Source organism: Parus major, chromosome Z (assembly GCF_001522545.3).
Source record: "Parus major isolate Abel chromosome Z, Parus_major1.1, whole genome shotgun sequence".
Classification (NCBI taxonomy): Eukaryota; Metazoa; Chordata; class Aves; order Passeriformes; family Paridae; genus Parus; species Parus major.
In genome coordinates, this window is record NC_031799.1 from 73,875,669 (window position 1) to 73,890,997 (window position 15,329).

At 42.0% G+C, this 15,329-nt stretch overlaps 1 protein-coding gene across 1 annotated transcript in view; it reads right to left on the minus strand.

Moving 5' to 3' along the window:
* The window catches only part of MSH3 (mutS homolog 3), an 85,823-nt gene that overhangs the window by 43,497 nt on the left and 26,997 nt on the right, over positions 1–15,329 (minus strand). The window contains exons 9-12 of the mRNA XM_033511395.1: positions 11,803–11,915; positions 9,950–10,064; positions 3,613–3,697; positions 2,925–3,034 (exon numbers count right to left, since the gene is read on the minus strand). Coding sequence (XP_033367286.1) covers positions 2,925–3,034; positions 3,613–3,697; positions 9,950–10,064; positions 11,803–11,915 — 423 coding nt within the window. The remainder of the gene's footprint in view (positions 1–2,924; positions 3,035–3,612; positions 3,698–9,949; positions 10,065–11,802; positions 11,916–15,329) is intronic.

Consider the following 15,329-nt stretch of genomic DNA (forward strand, 5'->3'; position numbering starts at 1 on the left):
GCTTGATAAAAACAAATTTCCTAGGAATTGTGCAAGACTCAACAGCCGAGCAAGGCACAAATTAATACCCAGCCAGGGAAAGGATGCAGTGTTTTTATGTCAGTTTGTACTGCAGGTGGGCAATCTGCACTCCTGACAGCTGTGGAAGGGAAATGCAAAGCAGAGGCTGGAAGGCAGGAGGGAGGCAGTGGGTAACCATGGATAATACAGAGACAGGGAAGGATGCACTCTGCAGAGGAGAGGCTTCAGATTGGTCATGTGCAGGGCAGTGCCTACACAGGACAACATCCAAAATGTACAACAAAACTAGAGACTGAAACCACAGCTAGGTATGCTCAGCCAGGCCCATCTGAACCTTTTCCTTCTCCTCCTGGTGTAGATATTGAAAAAGCAGGAACTTTGGCATCGGCCTCAAGGCTTCTGAGATCTATTTCCCATTAGGAAACAAATCCTTTGTGGCTGCTGCACAGAAAGACACAAAGGTCACACTGTGCTGCAACACTGGAGCCTGAGAGCTGCCCTGCTGCCTTTCCTGCTAGAACCACACTGCCTGACTGGGGACAGCAGGTTTCACCCACACAAAAATGCTCCAGGCCATCCATCCCCTTTTCTCCCACTCCGCTTACAGACACCAAGTGAGAAAGGCACTTGATGGAACTTGGATTTCAGAGGTAAGATAACACTTCTATAGCCCACAAATACATAACTTCTGCAGAAAAACAACCTTCTTCATTCCCCCTAAAAAGTTGAGTTGTTAGTGACTGATACACTCTTATCTCATTATCTTTGTATAGCCAGGTGAGTAAGTGAGGGCATTACACCCCTCTTGGTTAAACTTATTTTTTATATTTTTTTTTCCATTTCTTTTTTTTCCCAAATGTACACATCTTACACATCTTGTCTCTACATGTATTGCATCGCTGATGATTTAAAGAGTATCTTCAAGTTTGCCCAAATGAGTCTGTACACATTCCATCTTTATTCAACCTAATGTATGGTTTCTTCACAGGAAATTTAGTCATCATCCCAAGTGATTTAAAACTCTAAGGCATAAAGCAGTAATTACACCCTCTCACTTCTTGATACACCTACTCACTGACTGGAAAAGATGCAGTAGAGAAGCCTTACTTCCTCTGAGAATGTCACTCCAGGAGGCTCAGGTGAATTACAATTACGGAATGTTCTCTGAGTGCATTTGTGTGCATTACTGGGAACAATACTGCCAGATGCCTGATGCACTAACTATGTGAAATTACAACTTGAGAGTCAGAAAGAGAGAAGTACACAGAGCAAAACAGCTTTTTTAGCTTCAAGTAGTACTGAGGAGGACCATCACCTCCAGCCACAGCAGCCTGAAAATGCCAAGCATCCCTCTCCAGGAGAAGGGAGGAACAGAGGTGTAAGAGAAGCAAACTAAACTATGAACCTTTAAAGCTGGTTCTGTACTGAGACAAGGGAGAACTTTTCAACTAAATACACTGGCTAACAAAGAGGGCCTGAAGCTCTGGGGAAGCAGTTTCAGGTAGTGCTGTGCCAGATTGGAGCTCTGTTTCCCTGTGGAGTGATGTCTGAGCCGCTGCCCCGCAGGGGTGGTCACTCGGGGTGGTCACTCGGGGTGGTCACTCCGAGCCTGGGAGGAGCCCAGCCAGGTCCTGCCCGGGGCCATCCTCAGTGCTCTGGCTCCCTCCGCTGACAACTGCACAAACTGATTTATTTACATTTAAAAAGTGGCCCCCAAATTCCAGCCAAATGCTTCTCATGGCACAATGCCCTGATTAACTTTCCTGCAGTATGGGACAGTTACATCAAAAGCCTTTGGAAGTGGGTAACATACATTAAAGCTATTAGCAGAATATTTATTTTTTTTAAAAAAAGGCCACTGAAATTAACTCATTAGAAAAAGGCTAACAAGAAAAGTAAGCAGTGATTCTACAGAAGCACAGTGCTTTAATATATCAGACTTGGTTAAGGAAAAAGAAATGCTCCTGAACAAACAGCTGTAAATTACCAGCCAAAGCAAGATGCTAAAACACTGGTATACCTCACTATTTGAACCTGTCAGAAAATAAAAAACATTAAAACTGCTCGATGTGTTTTCAAAAGTAAAACAGAGGAGAAAAAATACTGTGGATAACCAAGTCAAAAGACCTCCTTTATGGGAGAACTGAAGGGAACAAAGTGAAAACAGCCTCAATAAACTCTGCCCTGACAATGCTCAGGAAACACATTTTCAAATTAATGGATCCAAAAACTCAAATATAGGCAAATGCAGCCCATGGACTCAATAGTGCTATTTACTACAAATTAAAGCACAACACTCAAATCAAGCCTGCAAAGAGAAGCCACAAAAGACGGAGTCCATTTCAAAATTATGAAAACCAGCACGATACTGCTACAAAACACAGCATTTCTAAAGCACTGATAAATCAGGCACAGGTCAAAATACAGAAGTGGCCAAATAATCATCACATTTCAGGATTAACACAAAGGAACTCTCTCCTGTGCCATACACTGCATACAGGGATAAATCATCCACAGCTACTTTAGAAGAAATTAAACACATCAGGGATGTAAATACTTGCTAGGGATGAAAGACATCCAACATTAATTGGCAAGTTTAGGAACAAAACAACCTCCAGTACCAGGTGATCCACATTCATTGTTTGAAAAAGGATACAGAAGTAGAACCCTGCCCAATCTGATTTCTGCAAAGGCATTTCTATCCTGGTCCAAACCCACTGCTAGTGCCCCAAAGAGTGGATTCACTCCTTCAAACCTAAATAACACCCACCACCTCTGTTGTGTCTTCTGCTGTGCAAACTCTGCTGTGGATCTCAGGTCTTCTGGACAAACAAAATCATCTGGCATACTCAAAATCACAACCAGAAAACAGAGGTTTAGCCCAGGATAAGGGACCATCTCACCTGAATTTCAGGAGGGGCTGGGTTACCCATTTTTTCAATGTTCGACGTCCAAAAGAAGTTTTGGTATGATCCAAGACCCAGAGTAGGCTTCCTTTTGTTTTCATGTCAGTCTGAAATAATGAAAATAACTTAATTATTTCTAACTGAGCACTTAGCTTTGTAGTGGGAGGATCTTGACATTATTCAGAACATTGTGTTTGGGCTTTAAGAGATGGCAATTGTACACTCATTATTAATTTCATTCTCAACAATGCCTTACATAAGAACCTCCAGCAGTTGTAAGACACTTAAGTATGTTTTTCCTTTAGCTAGAAAATGGGTTTTAGGAAATGACCAGGATAAATTACACAATTAAAATCAGTCTGTACATACAGCTCTGAGCAGGAGCACAAAAACAAACTCTCCTGCAAACATCACTCAGATGCAGTTGCTGTAGAAAATAAACTTAAGCAAAGTTCTTTGCTAGTCAAAGTGCAGCAAGGTCCCTAACTCATACTAGAAGCTAGTACAGAAGAATTTAATTTATGCTTCTGAAAATGTTATCTCCCTTCAGTCTGGTTCCATTTAAAATAATTCAAGACTTTTATGGGTCAGATTGGCAAATTTGATTAACTTCACTGGGAAAAGTGTGTCAAACACCTGTGAACATCTCAGCATTTATTTAAAAAAAAATTACATTTGTTCTTACCTGATTCTGTAAAATTTCAAGATTTTTCATTGTTGTCCCATTAATTGTCATGAATTCAGTTTCACTGGACAACCGTTTGAAATTGCTGGGGAGAGGAATTTCAGATGTTGTATCTTAACTTGGGCATGAGCAGAAAACTGAAACACTGTCAGGCTCTTCACATTAGAGAATTCAACAGTTATGCAAACAAATTTTCAAAAGTCAAGCAAGAAATTAATACCTCTTCAAATAATTAAAAGAACTGAACACTAACTTTTAACTTTCTGCTTGGGAAAATAAAACTTCACAGTCATTTCCCCATTTCCTACAACGACTCTGACAAAGCTCAGAACAAACTCCAGCCCTCCTGTTATCTAACCCTTCTCCACTAAATGGTTCATTTATTCAGTTTACAATTCAGCAATGACAGGACTGACAATTAATACTTCAAGAATGGAACAAGATTTTTAACACAACTCATCATCAAAACATCATATCAAAACACATATTACTTTTTATTACTGCTGCAAATTTAAACAGCCTGCAGGTGCAATTATGCAGGAAAATAGAAATAGGGGAGATTGAAACTATTTGCTTTTGTTTTAATACGAAACAACCATGATCAAAATTACTTGGCTTTTTGATATCCCTTAACAGAACTGGATGAGATCAACCCAAATGCTGTGCTCTTTTAGAATCACCACTAATAAAATAATGATATTAGGTGCGCAATCATAAGAGATCTGAAAATCATTTCAGTCTCAAATGCACAGGCAGCAGTCAGGAGAGTGAAGTGCAATATCCTCACTAAATGGTTCTGACAAATGGAGTCATGATTGTCTGGGTTAATCATCCTGCTGACTGCCCTGTGCACAGAATCTAGGACACTCCTTGCTCTCTTGCACTAAGCACAGCCATTTGTTGGGCAAGGCTTTAAAACTGTTTTCTTGACTTTTCACAAGAAGTTTTTCACTTTTAAACCCTCTGAAAAAGTATTTGAATGCTCAACCTTTTCCTGCTATGCACACACAGCTGCATTGCTGCTACACTAAGAACAAGAACTGCACCAAAACTTTCAGAAATATAAAATATTCAGAGACTAATCTTATATACTTATGTTGTATGCAGGTGCCTGGGCCTGTTACCAATTTTTTTCCTAAATAATGGGTCAAATTAGAAGTTATTTTCCACGGAATTGTAAAAAAAGCAGATTCAACTGCGGGCCCTCAAGAAGTTTAATGACAGCTTGGAAGTACAGCTGACTCAGAACTGTACCCATGTGTGCTATTTCAGAAACCAAGGAAGCTGACCAGCAAAAGAAAACACTGGAGGCAAAACCAACAACTTGTTCCAAATTACACAATATTGTAAGCAACAAAACAATACTTTTTATTATCTTCAGTCACAACTGCTGATGCTGGCAAAAACTAATTAGTGAATGATTTCTGCTTGGCTCCCACTCACAAATCCCACCTGCTGCTCCAAAAGCACCTTTCTGCACCCAGGACCAGCTGCAGTTTCCCAGTTTGCCCCTGCTCCAGCCTCTGGTCTCTTACACCCAGCTGGGTGAGAACCAAGCCCTTCCACCTCCTCTCCAAAGCCAAGAGGATGCTCCTGGGTCTCCCTGTCACATCAGAGCCTCAGGACTGTGGATTTCTGTGGTGCTCCCACCCTTCTCCTGGCTTTGGAGCACTTATCCCAGCACACACTCTGTTCCCAGCAGGGCTGCTCAGCAGAACCTGCAGACAGCTCACTCTGTTCCACTGCACAGTGGATTTACTCTTCCTTCACACTGTATTTACAGCTCTTTCAGTTCAGACAAGCTGAAGTTGTTTTCACAGCATAAATTATGTGTGTCTTACATTACCCAGGTGTTTTCTTTATCTGAGTTACTTCACCCTGCTATTAATCGTGGTAATTGAGAGTTTAGAGTACGTGAGTAACAGTCAGGATCAACTGCAGGATATGCCCAACCAACAATTCCACATGTCACAGCACAGAACATGTTTTGCTTCCACCCACTCATCTTCCTTCAGCTTGGGATCAGAACTTGATAAAAATGTAAAAAAAACCCACATTCTTTACAAGGAATTTAGAGACCAAATGGCAGAAGAAGGTTGTAGGTAACTATTAAGCCAGGGCTGGTTTTGCAGCAAAGGTCTCAGCACAGCCCTTGTGTGAAATGCTAATGTGCTGCTACCAGCCCTCCCTGCCCTGCTGAAAGCCACCTTTCAGAAATCACATTTTGACAGGATCACAGGGCCATAACTCCTCCTGTAGGTGACACTGTGACCCCAGTTTCAAAGCACAGATTTGCAACAGTCTCGAGCACTCAAAGCAGCACAAAACCCAAGTAATGGAAACAGCTGGCAAGCCCGTAACAGAGGAACGTGGCAAGGCAGGGTCGAGTCATCTCTGGGCTTAGAGAAAGGAAAAGAGTAAACAGACAGAAGCTTCTGGGGAGCTTTAGGGATTTCATAGGAAATACTCACGAGAAATGAGGTTCCTGCCCATAAAATTGCTTTTTCAGAGCAGCAGCACACGATGATGAGTGTGAAAAGGTTACTGTTCTGCTCTAGGACAGCCAAGTACATCCCAGACTTCAGCTGTTATGTGTTACTGGAGAAACTGGATCATCTGTGCCATTTTTTCAGTACTTAAGGGGTGTTTATAAAAAAGAGTGAGAGCAACTTTCCACACAGGCAGTTAGGACACGGGGGAACAGCTTTAAACTACAGTAGGAGAGATTTAGGTTTATGAAGGAATTGTTCCCTGGAAGGGTGGGCAGGTCCACAGGGTGCCCAGAGCAGCTGTCCCTGGATCCCTGGAAATGTCCAAGACCAGGCTGGGAGCTCCTGGGACAGTGGGAGGTGTCCCTGCCATGGCAGGGGGGGCACTGGAGAAACCTGGAAGTCCCTTCTGATCCAAACCTGTCTGGGATTCTGTGATTTTGCCTCTCGAGAAGCTTGCAGTGCATGGTGGCTTTAATGCCGTGCTCATTATTTCCTCCACAGGAGATAATACGTATCATTTCATACTCGGTATCTCAGCCTAAGTGAATGCATGTTATTTAGATCAGGAATTTTCAGCTACTTTAATTGCCCACATCTCTGATGTTTCTGAGTGGAGCTGCACCCTGAAAGCAGCAGACTTTCCTTGCTCAGTTACCTTTTACAGAGCTCTAGAGTCCATGGCTTTGAGATCTCTAGGGGTGAATAAACCACAGAACGAACTTACACAGACAAGAAATGCAAGAATCCCTAAAAGAATCCTCTTTAAGAAGTAAAAAGTCTCTCAATTTTTCAGAAGCACCAGCTTCCTTCAGGCTCCATACCAAAGACATTTACCACAACCTGTGTAGCAAAGGAGCCCAAGACTATGTTTTGAATTTAATTAACCAAGTTTAAACTCATCAGTGAATACTTCAACAGGGCTAGAACTTTTGATCTGAACCCCTTTTTGTTTAATTCCTGCATTTCTTGAAGTTCTTCCATCACTGTTCAAAACCTACAAACTACTGTCTACAAAGTCTCCTCCATATCCAACATGCTGGAAAACACAGAGGTAAAAGTGAAACACACCAAGACACATTTGCTATGCAAATGATGATTTTTTTCAAATAAAATTGGGTACTCAAATGTACTTGAAAACCTCTCCTGGATGTGTGCTAACTTCTTGACAAAAGCCTTTAATAAAAGTCTCTCTGTACTAAAGGTATTAGAACACACTGATTCACAAAAACTTGTACCATTCATTATTAAATCTATTAAATCTATTTTTACTTGCTGCTGGGAACCCTGAAGCAGCGTAGTCATAGTTTGGGGTCCAGCTGTGGTAGAAATCTTTATTTCTTTGCAATGTTTTGCTCTTTTTAGTATCTTAAAAGTAGATTTAAAAGATTCATTGAAATATTAGGGCAAAACCCACTTCCCCCCACCAATGAGTATTCCTTGACTTATATGATATTTCATGGCTCTTCCTACTAAACTGAAATGCAATTTTTTTTCAGCTGGGAGAAGAGTGTTTGTCCAAAGAAGGTAGAGAGGTGTAATGAATTTTTCTGTCATTCTTTCTATCAAACAGGTCTTCTTCATCCAGACCTGTGACACATTAACAAACTGAAAACTCCACTTCATGCTTTCTGGCTCATCTGTATATGCTCACTGACCTGAATTCTTCTAGGAATTTTAAGTTTCTTGACACTCCACTGGAAGTTATTTCTCTTCTATTTCCCAATTCAAGACATTCATGAGCCTGACATCATTTGCTTAAAAGACTTTCATTGTTCAGTATTTAGATATCATTTCACTGGCATTAGGGAAAACACTCAAGTTGAGTTTACCTGAATATTTGGCTCACTTTGTTCATCCCCATGACACTCTACAAGCAGCAAGTGGAACTCAGTATTGGACAGTCAGAGCATAAAGGCTTTAGAAACAAACACAGCAGAATCCAAGCTCCTGACCACAAAGTTATCACAAGAAATGCTATTTTATTTCTCCACAGAACATCAGCAAGATATTAAGTCTTTCTTTGCCTTTTCCCTCAGATGCTCATACATTCCCCAGAAATCCATTAGAGCAGCCTTCAGCAGGCAAATGTCAATGCTAAGATTTAGTGCTTTTCCTTCCCAGTCTATAATGTACTTGATTTTAGGATGCAGCTGTTACAAATGTGACTGACTGCTGCTACATAAGCCTCCACATAATTATATTTGTCCTCTGCTACTGAATTACTTCTACATAAAAGATGGATTTCACATTTTCTGCAGCTGAAAGAACATTGACCTCCTGTGTGATTGCACACAGGGCGCTGTGACAGCAGTGACCCACGAGCTGACCATGAAATGGCATTTCCATGGAATTCATTTGCTCCCTCAGAAGTTCTACAAGATTTCTCCACCTAAGCCAGCATGTTAAAAAACACAGTTGTTCAAAAAAAAAAAAAGAAAAAAGGCAGTCCAAGAAGATAAGCAGGCACACCACAGTGCAGGAACACCACAGATCAGCACAGCCCTCGATGGGTCAGCAGGGAAGATGCCCCAGGAATTCTTTCCCCATCAGGCCTATAAGCACATCAAACCTTTTGTTAACACTCAAAAACAACCTGGAGAGAAGCATAACTTAAGGAAGGAAATCCATCCCAAAATTCAGAACACATGGATAATTTCCAAATGTTTTGGTGGGCACCTGGAAAAGTGTTTAAGCAGTGTTTAAAGCTGGCACCTGCAGTGGATGTTTTAAATGCAGCTGGTAATCTAAACTGATAATGGAGAGAGCCCTTCAAAATGAGATTCCAACTCCCAGAATCCCACACAACATGTGAATGATCCACAAGTGACATGACATATCTCTAAGTTTCCAGTCTGCAGCCAGACTGACTTTATTAAATCCAGCATATTTAGGGACAGAGGAACACTGAGATGACTGGGAGAGTATTTGGCAGAGGATCCACAACAGATAAAGCTGTTTTATTTAACAAACCTCAGTGATATTTTCAAAGCTAGGCCAGGTAGGACAGTGATGTTTTATACCTGTGCAGGACAGGGCAAGAGAAGCTTTAGCATCTTTCCATTTTCACTTGATTCCACCTGCATAAGCCCATCACAAACCTTGAGCACTCAGCATATCTAATAAACCCAAGTGTTGGGACTGTTTAAGAGGTGACAAGGTTATATCCATGTCTGTGTGGTTTTGCAGTAACTTTGCACAAATTGAGGTGCTCCAGCAACAGCTTTTGCCATGATCCTTCTCCCCACTCCTCCTTACCACTGAGTCCAGCCAAGGGATTTTCCAGAAAGCCAAGATGTGTTAAACAGTTTTCTTTACAACTGATAATTAGATTCAACAACTCAAACAGACCTGCTGAGTACTGCCTGAACACTGCAACACACAAGAATTTGCAAACTGCAACAACATCTGCAAAGCTAACTTGCAGCAGCAATTTTTTTTAGAATTTTGGTTTTTTTAAAGCTGCCCAGAAAAGCCCTATGTTTTGGTCACACAATAAAACTGAGGTTGAGATGTGACAGCTGATACAAACAGACTTTAAAATTTTCTCCCTGGTATCTACCAGGTTTTGCACTTTGTTTGTTTTCAGTGACACCTGGCAGCAGTACGTGCTCATTCACATCACTGACAGTAACGTCTGCACAAACATACTTCATTAAGGTTTTCCTGAAATACTGCTCAAAGAAACCCCTGGATTCTTTCAGTTCTGATTAGGAAATCAAATGTTAAGGTGTAATTTTTACAAAGACCGTGTTTATCACTAGCAGGTTTTTCATTACAATCAGGGACACGGCTAAGACGTGCAAGAAGTGGTGCTCTGAATTGGAAATTTATATGAGGCAACTTACCTTGGATTGTAAAGCATCTTTTCCAAATTAAATTCTTTGAGATATGCAATTACTGCTGCCAGAGAGCAAATAACAGGCTTATCCAAGCTCAGTACTACAGACAGGTTTTGAGGACCTAAAAAAATAATTTTTCTTGTTAAAGGGTTATTTTCTGGTAAACTCACAGTCTACTACTAAAGTATTGTAGAAAAAGCATAATCTGCTTTTCAATTTATTCTGATAGAAACCTGTAATGTATGTACAGTTTTATGACATCTGTAAATCAACACAAAGCAAGTCTCCAAAATAACACTTATGGTTCCAAATAATGCAGAACATTGCAACAGTGTAAACACATTAAGAAACAGAAAACATTTGACTCCATGGGTTTTTCTTCATGAAAAAAAAAAAAAGGATTAACTGTTGGCATAACAAACTTCTAAATATACAAACTAAAAATGCAATTCTGACATCCTCATTTTTGTGCACAGTGCTCTACTACAGAGCCAGTTCCAGCTGCAACAACAGGAAACTCACTCCACGATACCACAGCATCAACTGGTCTTTTTAAAAACCCACGTAGTTCAGCTTCTTCCAGGGATGTTTTTAACGCTGTTGTTCTGTTCCCAGATAACACCAACAAGAACTTGAGAACCCAGCAACAGGAATGTTATCCTGCCTTCCAAGAGGGCAAGAAGGAGGGCCCAGGACACCCTGGCCAGTCCCCTCCATCCCCAGGAAGGTGATGGGACAGGTGGCTCTGGAGATCATCACCAAGAATGCAGAAAGAAAGGTCCTCAGGAGTGGCCAGCAGGGATTCACCAAGGGGACACTGTGCTTGAGAGAGCTGGGCAGAGAGAAACCCAGTGAGGTTCAACAAGGGCAGCTAGAGGTCCTGCACCTGGGGAGGAATAACCCCAAATACTAGAACAGTTTGGAAGTGACCTACGAGAGACCAGCTCTGTGGAGAAGGTCCTAGGGGTGCTGGTGGATGACAAGTTGACCATGAGCTGACAGAGTGTCCTGGGGGCCAGGAGGGTCAGTGGGATCTCGGAGTGCATCAGGAGGAGTATGGCCAACAGGTCAGGGAGGGGATCCTGCCCCTCCGCTCTGCCCAGGTAAGGCCACATCCGGAATGCTGTGTTCAGTTCTGGGCTCCAGAGTTCAAGGAGGACAAGAAGTTGCTGTAGAGGGTCCAGCAGAGGCCATAAAGATGATTAAGAGGCTGGAGCTTCTCTTAGGAGAGACTGGGAGCTGAGCCTGTTTAGTCTCACGAGAAGACTGAGAGGGGAATATCGTCAATCCATATAAATACCTCAAATGGTGGTGCCAGACTCTCTTCAATGGTGCCCTGTGATTGGATGAGGAGCAGCAGCCCTTAAAATAAACCACAAGCTCAACCTCAGCATGAGGAAGAACTTTACATTGAGGGTGGCAATGAAACAAAGCTGCCCAGGGTGGTTAGGAAATCTCCTTCTCTGGAGACATTCCAAGCCCACCTGGATACGTTCCTGTGTCACTGTTCCAGGGGACCCTTCCAGCCCCAGGTACGCTGGGATTCTGTGACCTTGAGAACCATTTCAGATGTTGAGTAATCTCCCTCAGCTGTTATGTGCATTGAAATTTAAATCTGCCTAAACACACACCTTCAAGCTCTGAAAAAAAGTAATGGTAGCCCTGTGTTCATTTCTGTTTAAATTATGTTCCTTTTCCTCTGAGCTCAACATAAGATCCCACTGTGCAGAAAATGAACCAAAGGTGACCAAAAGCCTGCATGACTGTAAAGGCTAATAGGATGCATGCTTTAAAGGTATTTGAAATGAAAGACCTGTAATGTCAGGCACTTCTTTTGCGTAAAAAACCAAATTACATACCTGCTGTACCAGGCACCTCCTTTGCATAGAAGTCAGTAACCCTCTGGAAAGCATGGCTGTACTCAAAATTGAGGTTTTCCATCCTTTCTATCCTAATTCTGTCATCCTGTAACCTGCAAAGAAATAAATATTTGACTTTCAGTTTTTACACTCCCATCATGAAGAGCGCTGAAGGATGTTACAAAGGTGCACTTTCTTTTGTCTTTGCTTTCTTAGGAGTTGAATGGGTAAAGAATGAAGAGATGAGCTACCAAAGTAGGTTGAAAACATTTCCAAGTGTGCTGTATGATTTCAAATGTTTCCTCTAGCCTCTGTGAAAGTGCAAATAAAGCAAACCCAAACAGCAGCAAGCACAGTCTAAAGAGGAATGCAAGAGGCATACCTTCAAGGTAGACACAAACATGTCATTACCCATCATAGCAAGTACTTTTGCCTTATCTCTTCTGACAGACTTCTGATGATCAAACACTTTAGCTACTATCTAATCCTGTTGCCATATTCAATTATCCTTTGTCTTGGAAGACTTTGCTCCAAAGCTGTGGCACGAAAGGGCTGGATTTTTTTTACTCTTATTGCGGCCCAGGCAGCCCCTGGTGATAGTGGTGATAACCCTGTCCTGCCAGCAAACACAGCACACCTCACAAGGTGCAGCATTTCCCCCTGGCTGTTTTTCCCAGCTGGCTGCTGAAATTACCACTGGATGGTGTTTGTCACTGTGATCTGCACAGCTGTTGATAAGCTCTGAACAGATAAGCTGGTTAAAGAGACACAAAGAAGAACACATGGTGTCCCTGCCAGCCTCCAGCACAGCCACACAGGGAGCTCCAGGGAGAGCTTTTCACAAAACCTGCCTGGCCTCAGGGTTCCCACTCATCCCCACGGGATGTGAATCAACCAAGGGCTCTGGGAAGACTGGATCCATGCCAGCGAGAGGCACTGTGTAGGTACTGCTGTGTGGAAGTTAATCAATACCCTTTTAGCAGGGCTTTTCAACTTCATGGGAAAAAACAAACACATTTTCTGCATTCTTACATTCTACATACTCCCACCTGAAAGGACCAATGTATCTCTGAGGCCCAGCTGTTGAAAATGAGAGTTAATTTCCACAACAGTGTCCGGCTAACCAGACCTGTCCCAGCACGGGCTCAATCTGTGATCCTTTCCCTGCCTTGGCTTCAACTGGCTGATCCAATTACATTTTCATTCATTGTACTCTCTGGGAGTCCCCTCTCCCCAAACCTTCTCAGAACGAGCAAACATGCTTCAAGCAAAGGAATACACCCACAGCAGTCAGCTGTTCTCCTCCTTGCCTTTTCCCCTTGCTCCAGCCCCAGCAATCACATGCCCAATGTGTCTTTTGGTCAATCAGCACCAGGTCAATCAATCACCAGTGCTGCAAACACCCCTTCAACCCCTCCATGAGGTGATGGATGGTACCTGGAGAGCAGCACAGCACCTGAGTCACCCCAGCAGACAGGAGGGCCTTTCTGCTGACCACGTGTCAGTAGGCACTGCAGAGGTATTTTTCAACAAAGACTTTATTTTTCCATTTCTACCTGTTCATGTTTTCATAGCAATGACTACAGAAAAGCAAGGCTTAACAAGAGCTAATCTGTAGAACAGGAGTCTAAAAGGAAGGCTTTGGGTTGTATTTCACTGGATGGTTCATGCCCCACCTCTTTGTTTTCTAGTGTTTAAACATGAATTGGTGTTATTTTCTTAAATGCATTTGTGATTTTCCTCCCATCTATAACCAAATATATCCAAGTTCTTAGCATGAACTCTAACTTACAATCAATATACGTTGAGTGACTTCTGACAGTATTTTTGTTTGTCAACTCTGTGAGGGGGAAACATTTAAAACGACTGTCAAATTTAAAATTATTAACTCAGTGATCTGCAAAGATCTTCACCTATTTTATGTATTCTAGATACAGCAACACCAAATATATGTATGGCATCCTGACCAAGGGCATGCACCTGGTATTTTAGATAAAGTAAAGAAAATGGAAAGCTACAGATTCAATGTGTGAAAAAAACCTACATTTTTATCAAGATGTATGAAAACAAGGTTTTCTGCAGAGGGTTTTCATGTGTGTCCTTTGTGCAGGAAGATGATCACCAAAGGCCATTTTCCTGATTATAGGCAGGATGATATGTCGATGCTTATTTTATCTCTCCAGCCACCAGTGCCTATTTAAATCTGAAGTCAATTCACCATCAACTTTTGTAAACATCACTCTTGTCAGAAGGTCCAAATGAGCTGTGGTTCAACTCTTCCCAGCTCCCTGAAAACAAGCCATGCTCTCAGTCCCTGAGCTCCTCAGAGATCAACTCAACCCCCCAAAGCTCCCTCCTTCTGGGACTAGATAATGCACAATATATATATATATATCTAATGTAAAATGTATATAATAATGGAATAATGGAATAATGTAACCTGTGCATCCTGACCCTCGCTGTTCTGCCATTCTGTAACTGGAGGGACTGATTTATCTGTCACCCTGCTGGCAAAGTGAAAAAGGATCAACACTGCTGCGTTTCACTCCTCCATTTATCTGACAATTCAATGCATCCACTTAAAATTCATTGCTTAACAACTGCTGTAGGAAAAATATTTAAAAGAGAGCTCTCAGTTTGACAGAAAAGTCTCTTAAGAAAAACATCTGTAAAAATGCTAGAAGCTAAAAGGAAGCAACATAAATAAAACTAATTTACAGAATCTGACTCAAGATATCTAAAGAATAATAAAATCTTTTATGAAGAACGAGCTTGCTTTAAGCACAATATTCATATTGGTGAATAAAGCAGGAATCACTTCATTGCTGCTCTACAATTCACAATTAAACAGGCATCAAGTGAATAAAGACTTACTGCAAAACAGACACATCCAAACTGCGTTTTTTTAAAGCTCACCAAGTCCTCCTAAGGAAAGCAAGTAAGTGCAAAATTTTACCATTCAGCTACTATCCTGCTGTGCTCATTCTGCTTTAGTACACTCAAAAGCAGGGGTGCATGGAGCAAGATTTCCCTGCACAGCCCTGTATCACAACACAAGGACACCAATGATGCAGAATTTGGGAAGGTGTCTGCTCCTAAAATTTAGTATGAAATTTTTACTTCTGATGCTAAGCACAGATCTGTAAAGCACGAACGATTTGCTTAGTTTTTCCTGTACAATTTATTCAAACTGCTCTTTTCTCTGCATTTCTCATAGCTCATTCTGCTGGGATGACCAGTCTGTCACTGCAGGGATGAAATGCCAGCCCTGCCCAGCAGGGCAAGGCAACCTGAACGCAATCCGCCCTTTCAGATACCCAAGCACATCGTGCCACCTTCCCTCATCAACAGCTTGGCAGAAACTGCATTTCCTTTACTTGTCACCACTGTGTCACCTCTGTTATCCAGCCACTCCAGCCTCAGGGGGCTCGGGTCTGTGGGAATGGAGAACAACCACCCCTCATTTCTGGGTGAGCCTTGGCAGGGAGCTGCAGCAGCTTCTCTGGCAAAGCCTCAGGGACATTTCC